We start from the raw sequence: 8,815 nt of genomic DNA, 5'->3' as shown, positions 1-8,815 counted from the left end.
ATGGAACGTCGCTCCAGTTGATCGATAACTCCGCTGCAGTGCCCTTTCCATACTGCTCATGCACTTTTTAAAGGCGGGCACATATCGACAGAACACCGGCTTCCTGGCTGGTTCGATCAAACACGTCCAAGGCAGCCCATTCTTATCTGCAACACTAGTTCTTGGACTGGGATGTCTGTTTAGAGATGGCACAGTCCTGCTGCCTGCATAGTACTTGGCTATGTTCGCATATGTATGACAGCCCTTGTTGAATCACCTCACCTTGTGACTTGTTAGCAAAGTTACAATGTACAGTCTGATCATTGACAGAGGGGAGACTGAGACATGATTGCAGCAGACTGAACTGAAACTCAAGAACTGTTTTTTTTTTTTTTTTTTTTTATGATAAAGTGTAGAGTTTTTTATTTTGTTTTACAGTATATTGTGCCATGTCAGGATCTTTTCAGACTAGTACAATTGTTCCATTTTATAAAGTGTTCCATTTTATTTTTCAGTTCTAACTAAAGTTGGCAGCTATAGGGTAGAAAGGATGAACCAGTATCTACAATCAGTTAATACTGCATAGAGAATGCGTACAATGTGTACAGGGTGAATGCAGGAGGCCAGGTGAGGGGGAGGAAGAGTGAGCTGCAGTTCAGGCCAAAAAGGGAATGTAATGGGAAACTTAGGATACTTTGGAACACAACCCACTTCCTGCTGCAGGCACAGCTCACATTTTTTAGCCACATGCAGATATCTGGCCCAGAACAGGTAAGCAGATTACTTATGCACTGACGGTTGTTGTTGCTCTCAGTATATCAGTATATATCAGAAGGGGATAGTCACCTGTAAAGCAACTGGAATAGGCAGCATGCATTTATTAAAGAGGACTAACCATGTTATTATTGGCCTGGTGTATCTAGTAATATAAGGTGACCAGATTTTTAACCACTTGCTTACTGGGCACATATACCCCCTTTCTGCCCAGGTGAAATTTCAGCTTCCGGCACTGCGTCGCTTTAACTGACAAAACAAAACTTACGTCCTTTTTTTCCCACAAATAGAGCTTTCTTTTGGTGGTATTTGATCACCTCTGCGGTTTTTATTTTTTGCGATATAAACAAAAAAAGAGCGACAATTTTGAAAAAATAAATAATATTTTTTACTTGTTGCTATAATAAATAGCCCAATTTTTCTTTTACTTTTTATTTTTTCCCTCAGTCTACATATGTTTGGTAAAAAAAAAAAAAAAATCGCAATAAGCGACTGGTTTGCGATTACAAAATAGGGGACAGAATTATTATTTTTTATTATTTTTTTTTTTTTACTAGTAATGGCGGCAATCTGCGATTTTTATTGGGACTGCGACATTATGGCGGACACATCGGACACTTTTGACACATTTTTGGCACCATTCACATTTATACTGCGATCAGTGCTACAAATATGCACTAATTACTGTATAAATGTGACTGGCATTGAAGGGGTTAACACTAGGGGGTGAGGGAGGGGTTAAATGTGTACCCTGCATAGTGTTCTTACTGTGTGTGTAGGGGGACTGACTGGGGGAGGTGACCGATCTGTGTCAAGGGACACAGATCGGTCTCCTCTCTCCCTGACAGGACATGGATCTGTGTGTTTACACACACAGATCCATGTCCTTGTCTCTGATCCATGTCCTTGTCTCTAGCGGACATCGCAGCTGCCAGACACACGCATCGGCATCTCAGTGATGCGGCGGGCACGCGCTCGCTCGCGTGCCCCCCAGTGGCCAGGAGGAGCAGAGCCGTAAAAAGACGTACGGCCGTCGGGAAGTGGTTAAAATGAAATCCTGGGACATATTGTTTTTTTTTACTAGTAATGGCGGAAATCAGCAACTCTCTGCCCATCACATCCTGCCAAGTCTTACTCTCCGTGCCCTAGCTACTACTGGGTGGGGAGCAGGGGAAAATCACTCCGCCAGGGAAGGCAAGGAGATAAGCAGGCAGGCGGCTGGCCGGGACTTGAGCCAAGACAGAAGAACATGCGAGTGGAGATGAATGGACATGCGCCCGAAACGTAAGAAATATTCCCTCCACTCCAACCAGCACATGATCATCAAAAAAGGGGCACAGATAACGGAAAAAAAATAGCTAGTAGGAGCGGGGGTGTGTAATTCAGAATTTTTTGTACCAACTGTCTGAAATTTCCCCAGCCCCTGTTCAAATCCAATCCGGAGACAAAACTGGGGACAGACTTGGTCCGGGGACAGTGTCCTTAATCCGGGGACTGTCCCTGAAACCCGGGGATGTCTGGTCACCCTATAGTAATACTTATTTTGCCTTACACATCAAAAAGCAGTCAAAGGGAATCAGTCAAAAGCCTTTTTCACACAAGTTTCAGCTTGTATAAGAGCAGCACACCTTTACAAAAGCATTCTGCAAACTTTATTGAAACTTTTAGGCTGGGTTCACACTAGTGAAGCCGGTTCACACATCTCCGCTGTGGCCGTGGAGTCGGTTGCACAGAGGTCCTGACATCTTTGGCTCAGTTTCAGGTCCGAATTCAGGCAAAAATTTGGACCTGATTCGTCCCTGAAACTGAGAACGGGGACACACCAGACCCCTGCTGTGAGCCGCGTTCGCACTAAGTGTGAATCTAACTTTAGTGCCCCTTCAGCTCCAGTTTGTAAATGCCGAACACAGATCCTAATGGGAGTGCTGATTGCCACTTTAAAAAAGCTACTAGCAGGCTTTCAGCACTGCTTGAAGCTTGTTGAAAGCCTGCTAGCAGCTTGTTTAAAGTGACAATCAGAACTCCCATTATGATCTATCTTTAAAATTTCCTTTGAAGGCTTGGAGAAAGCTGCTGGAAGCTTGGCGAAAGCTTTGCAAAAGCTTGCTGAAAATCTTATACAAGCTTGCTGTTCACATTGCTCTTATAGAAGGTAAAGCCCATGTGAAAAGGTCACAAAAAAAAGGTCCCCTTCCTCCTTTCTACATATAATCTATATTTCAACTTTCCTTTAGCGCTTCATCCACAATAATGATTTTCCTAACCTGTTCCTCCAAACTGGCTACCCTGAGAAAACTACTGAGCCACAGCTTCCCAGAGTCACTAAAGGTAAGTAGAAATATTTGTGCTTTAAAAGCTGTGTACAGCACATAATCCTCACAGTGTCCATCCTGCAGGTTTATGGAGCATTGCATTATGTGATTGACAAAAACCCATTCAGACTGCAGGTCCTGGTGGACCAGTGGCCGGACTTCGCTTCTGTCATTTGCCGCCCCTTCCTGGAGGTAAGTTTCTCAGAGGACTAGAGCAGTTAAAAGGCAGTTTCTACATTTTTAAACTGACCTTTGACACCTGCTTTTTTAAGATTTATAATTTTAATTAATTAATTTTAATAAAAGACAACATAGAGGAATTTTTACTAGAAAACTATATTTTAAGCAATAGTCAGCATGGATTCACCAAAGCTGCAAACAAATATGATTTCTTTTTAGGAAGTAAGAAAAATGTACACAACGGAGTAGCTGTGGATATCATATACTTGTATCTTGCAATGCTTTTGACAAAGTTCACCACACACAGCTAATGGGCAATTAAAGTCTTCGGGGTTAGAAAATCCAGCTTGTAAATGGATATGTAGCCAAGTTTTAGGCCCGCTCTCTCCACTCACTTTCCGCCTGCTGCTGTTGGCAAGACATCGGCTTGAAGAGCGAGCTGGGTTCCTCTCTCCCCTCACTTACTGCCCTGTGCAGTGACAGAGCATGAGATGTGGGCTGAAAGTAGCTGTGCTGAGGGACTCTCTGCTTTAACTTCCCTGTGTCCAAGGGGCTCCATTTGAAGAGTCCCCCCCATCCCCCTGCCCTACTAGCAAGCAGCGGCAGTGGACCAAACAGGGGAGGAGGAGGATCATAGGACCTGTTGTCTCCTTTGGAGCAGTACAATATGAAATAATGGGAGCTTGTACTACAGTGCCCACCAAGTCTATGCCGGGAGAAAGAAGGACGGTTCCCAGGCAAATTGTCCAGTGAGAGGCAGTGCAATGCAACATAGAGGATGGAGCTGACAGGACCATTCCAGAGAAAAGAGAGAGTGAGAGAGACTGCGCCACTGGAAAGTCCTCTGCTGTGCCGAGGACCAGAGAGTGTAGAGATATGACTGGGTGCCTCAGGCAACCCAGTGTGAGCAAACACCTAACCAAAGGGAATTGACTGTCCTCATGCATGCCAACAGTACCATTGGACTCCAACATTAGCCAGACTAAAGACTGGCCATTACAGTTGTAGCACAGAGTGGTACCTCTCAAGAGACATTGTACTTGACTTTTTTTTAGAGTGCACTCTAACCCAGTTGTTGTTCACATTGCAGTTAATGTTTATATGCACCGTTTATGGCGGAATTTCCTGCTTCATGTGTTGATTCCAGTGGTACAGAACTCTATTCTAAGTTACTTCAGCATACCTATTACATTGTCTAGCAGACTGTGTCTGAATGTACATTATGTGTGCTTATTTATGCTCAAACTACCCTTTATTCTAACCCGTACCAATATAATAAGTTAATTTAACACTAAACGGTCTTGTGTCTATTTTCTGGTAGTAGTTCACAGCAAAGGTAAAGGTATCTATACTTGTGTCCTTATACTGTATGTGCTTGCAGTCAATTTTATTCAACCAGGTATGTCAGAGGGGCTGAGGTTGTTCTTGGAATGGAGGCACAGAAGAGAGAACCCAAAATTACCAAGCAGCTTCTCCAGGGGTAGTGCAACAGATAGAAAGCTGAGTAAAAGACTGTATTTACAGAGTGCAACGTTAGTAAGGGTAGAGTGGCAAATTAAAACAACATAAATAGGATCACCAATTGGAGCACAGGTGATGCTGTAAGAGACATCACAAACCGCAAGGCACAAACTGTACATATTCAACTACAAAAGAGACTGGGAGAATCTCCATTGGTAACATATGTGATAGATCTGGATAACATTTCTATTTGATAAGTTGAGTAGAGGGAATAGGGCACTCTAAAGCCCAAGACAGTGGTAAAAGGTGGGAGAGAAAAGTGAAGCATGCTACCAAGATGCTCGAGATCCATGCCTGGCTGCAAAAATTAAGAAGACAGAGAGGAGGGAAAACTTGCCTTGGAAGAAAAGGGAGAGGTGACGGTGGTGACATCTGGAGAATCCTGTGTGGGCCAGTTGGTTACAAAATACAAAGCTGTCCACCGAAAATGGTCAAATGGAGAGTAAAGAATGGTCAAATGGATCCCATATCTTCAGAAATTTGGTGTGGGTTTCAGTAAGTATGGATGTGAGCTTCTCGATGAGCATGGTTCCCTGGAGTGGTTGTCACCAAGCCAGGGTCTGCCGGGCTGCCAAGAAAGCACCTATGTTTGAACATTCACCTGACAATGGGAGATATGAGCCTGAGACAAATAAACATTTAGTAGATTTCTAAGAATGCTGAGAGCTCTGTGGTTTAGCTGAAGAGGGAAGATGAAACTGTAATTATCTGCTTTTGGACATGCTGTCTTTGACTGAAACCAAGGAAAAGGTGGGATCAGTGCTCAAACTCATTCACTTGTGGCTTGAGCTTCTGAGCTCTGTAAACAATGGGTAAAACATGAAAAGGACAACCAACAGGGTGGTTGTATAGAAGTCAATTGGTAGATTGGCCCATAAATGTTCGAAATGTGATCAGTCCCTCCTGAACCAGCGGAATTGTGATATATGGTATGGTATGACCATGTATGCCGGCTTAAAGCTTCCCCTGCTGGCTGGGTATCAACTCGTCCTGCTGTCAATATGTATGTGGGTGGGGCCCACTCACCCCACGCACACTGGAAAAGGGGAGGTACTTTTCCACTCCTCCTCTCTTGTGTACACGCTCATCAATGCCTGGGACCAACCGGAGCTACGTTTATATGAAAGTCAACATTAAGGCGGTACCCCGGCTTAGAAATGAGCCATTCATTGTTGTAGTGATATAATAGTGTAGTGTCCAGTCCTCTTAGATAATTGATATCTTAAGTATTATATGATGACTATAAATTTGTTGTTCCGCAGCAACGCAGGTTCTCCAGAGAACTGTACACAAGCGCGGACCTCATGGGAGGTAGTATACCGACCCCCTCGTTACCAGAGGATCTGTCACCTGAGCCTGTCTGACTGCTATTCACAACCCATCATTTCTTGGTTACCTGTGACAACTATTCTCTGCTGAGCTAACCCTTTGTGGTGGCTTTCCCCTCTACCTCTTGTGTGATTTTCAAGCCTTTGAATAACTTTAGACCATTCTTAGAACAGTAAAAATACTTAACAGAAGTTCTCGTGGCAGTACAAACTCATAGTACAAGGACCACAGTCTCATAAATAACATTCACAGCATCTTACTAAATAATCTTGGGCAGACCTTGTCAGTAGATTCCCTTAGGGGTAGTCGAGAGTTGCTCCAGAATTAACTCTTCCCAAGCTGGGTGGCCCAAACAGCAGCACACCAAGTAGGCACTTCCCTACAAACACGCTCTATTACTGGCATCTAGAGTTGGCCCTTCTCTCTATTGGCCTGCAGATGTGCAGAGGAGCATATAAGGTTGATATAATGTCAAATGCAGCTACTTACACTAGTTGCAATACAAATACACCTAATAATTTTCTTAATAAACACCACTAATTATTAGCTGTTTTTTAAAACTTTTTGGAGTTTAGCTTTAAATTGTCTTCAAACAAAGATGAGATAAAAATGTATAATCCAGTCATCTAATCATAGAACTAGTTTTTATCACCAGCTGGTGCACATTTTTACTGAAACTGTGTTTTTATCACAAAAGAGGTTGAGATGCTTCAAAAGGGAGGAGAAAATGTCTTTAGGACCTTTTATGTGGATTTCCTTTGCCTCTAGGAGATGAAAAACCCATTGGATCAATACACCAACACCTATTTTGTGTTCAGTAAAGACCCAAAGAGCCTGAGTCACATGCTGCAAGATCCACAGACTGTAAACTGGAGTCAGAAGTTTCAGATACAAGGTGAGAGCTATACAAGCTGTTCAGGGAACATTTTTTTTCTTATCTTTTTGCAACGAGGTAAATATGAAAATACGTTGTAAAACAGCAGTTTAAGGGCTTGCGTATTGTACACTACAGCAGTTAAACTCAGAGGCGTAACAAGAACCTTCAGGGCCCTGGTGCAAGGAACCATGAAGGGCCCCCTGACTTCTGGTCCTGGGGCCCTTTCCAATTATACTGGGGTCCTTTTCTTTAGCAGTACACAGTATATATATATATATATACACTATACATATCTTTTGTGATTAAATAACAATTCTAACTGTATATATTTATTCACAAGAGTCCCTCCTTACATGAGAGTTCACAGAGTTACACTTTACATCTGAATACGCAGAGTTCCACTGCACAAGTGGAGCAGACACAAATCTGTCATCTGCCTGCTTAGTGGGGGTCAGCGGAGAGATTCCCCACTGAGCAGGCAGATCCGCTTGGCAGAGTCTGCCCATGTGAAAGGATCCTAAGGGGGAGCTTGTGGATTGTAATGTAAAGGAGAAAGGTGTGTTTACTTTGCACCTCGTGAAATTGTGCAAATAGCAATTAAATATGAATGAATAAAAATACAGCTGCTGGCCCTACTAAAGTGATAATGTGCTTTAGATCAAGTGAAAAATAGGTAAAGGGAGAGCTCAAGTAAATAAATCTACAAATTTAAGAAAATACAAACAATAATGTGCAAATAAGTGGGATATACAGGTATGCAGAAAATAACAGAGGAATCGAAAATAGTGTTTTCCCATTTATTATAAAAATACAATTTTTAAATGCCAAATGGCTTGCTTACATGTAAAGGGCCTTAGACCGGCACAGAGGCTGAATGCGTGTCTGGTGGCTGAATGGCACCTCGTGGCTTTCACTCATAATTCGCGTGCGTTCCACCTCGCTCCGTACACAGACCAAAGGGACCGGAAGTGACGTGACCAAGGCTCGCCTCATCATGCGTTTTGTAAGATTTTACGTCATCAGGAACGCTTATAAGGAAGTTATCTTGTCTGTTCAGCATCCATCATTGTCAGCAGGCAGTGTCTTGCACACAAGCGCATCAGACCTATTTTTTAGTTAAATTGGTAAATTTTATCTGGTAAGCAGGATTTATACTTGAGCACTTTGGGTGACCAATTGTTCAGTTGGTGAAGATTTACCTTTTGAATTCCTTTGATAAGATTGATCATACCTCACAGGAAGAGTCACTTGTTTAGGACTTTCTGTTCTCTGTTATTACCATTGATGAACTGTTGAATATTAATTACCATTTATATATATATATATATATATATATATATATATATATATATATATATATATATATTGTGGCAGAGCGAGGTTATGTGAACAAAAAGAGAATATGGGATTCCCACCTAATTTAAACTACTGCAGTACTCACCGTTATTATCGGGGGGTGCAATCTGATATGGAATATGACAACAAAAATGAAAAAATAAAAAAGGAAACAGACTGCTGCACACCCTAAAGAGTTAACTACAAATTTATTGAAGCTATACGAGCGAGGTGATGTCCCAATGAAGATAGGATTAAAGTGGACACAGAGGCTGCATATCGGCTGAGTGCAGAGCTGCAGAGCTTAAATTTAAAAACTCTGGCAGTTTTCTCAGATTTTTCTATTTCTACATGGGGCTCTGTGGCTTGGAGATCCTTCAGAGATATGGGTGGGACGGGATCTCCAACCCTGTGTCCGGGTTTTAAAGACAGCCTGCAGGGTGTGTGCCCAGGTGCACACAGCTCATATAATGAAGGGCTGGGGAGAGCAGAAGTGAGAGGAAGGTGG

The 8,815-nt window shown here is 42.6% G+C and overlaps 1 protein-coding gene across 2 annotated transcripts in view; it reads left to right on the top strand.

Annotated features, from left to right (window-relative positions):
- The first annotated feature begins 463 nt into the window (after positions 1 to 463).
- The window catches only part of LOC120909259 (glycine N-acyltransferase-like), a 28,852-nt gene continuing 20,500 nt past the window's right edge, over positions 464 to 8,815 (top strand). Inside the window, exons 1-4 of one of the 2 annotated variants that reach the window (XM_040320990.1) lie at positions 464 to 750; positions 2,988 to 3,081; positions 3,150 to 3,257; positions 6,864 to 6,990. In XM_040320990.1, the coding sequence (XP_040176924.1) occupies positions 656 to 750; positions 2,988 to 3,081; positions 3,150 to 3,257; positions 6,864 to 6,990 (424 nt within the window). In that variant the 5' untranslated portion in view covers positions 464 to 655. The remainder of the gene's footprint in view (positions 751 to 2,987; positions 3,082 to 3,149; positions 3,258 to 6,863; positions 6,991 to 8,815) is intronic. The other variant, XM_040320991.1, reaches the window with a different exon arrangement.

The sequence above is a fragment of the Rana temporaria genome, chromosome 8 (assembly GCF_905171775.1).
Source record: "Rana temporaria chromosome 8, aRanTem1.1, whole genome shotgun sequence".
Lineage (NCBI taxonomy): Eukaryota > Metazoa > Chordata > Amphibia > Anura > Ranidae > Rana > Rana temporaria.
The sequence above is the reverse complement of the archived record's forward strand: the minus strand, read 5'-3'. Positions and strand labels throughout refer to the sequence as shown.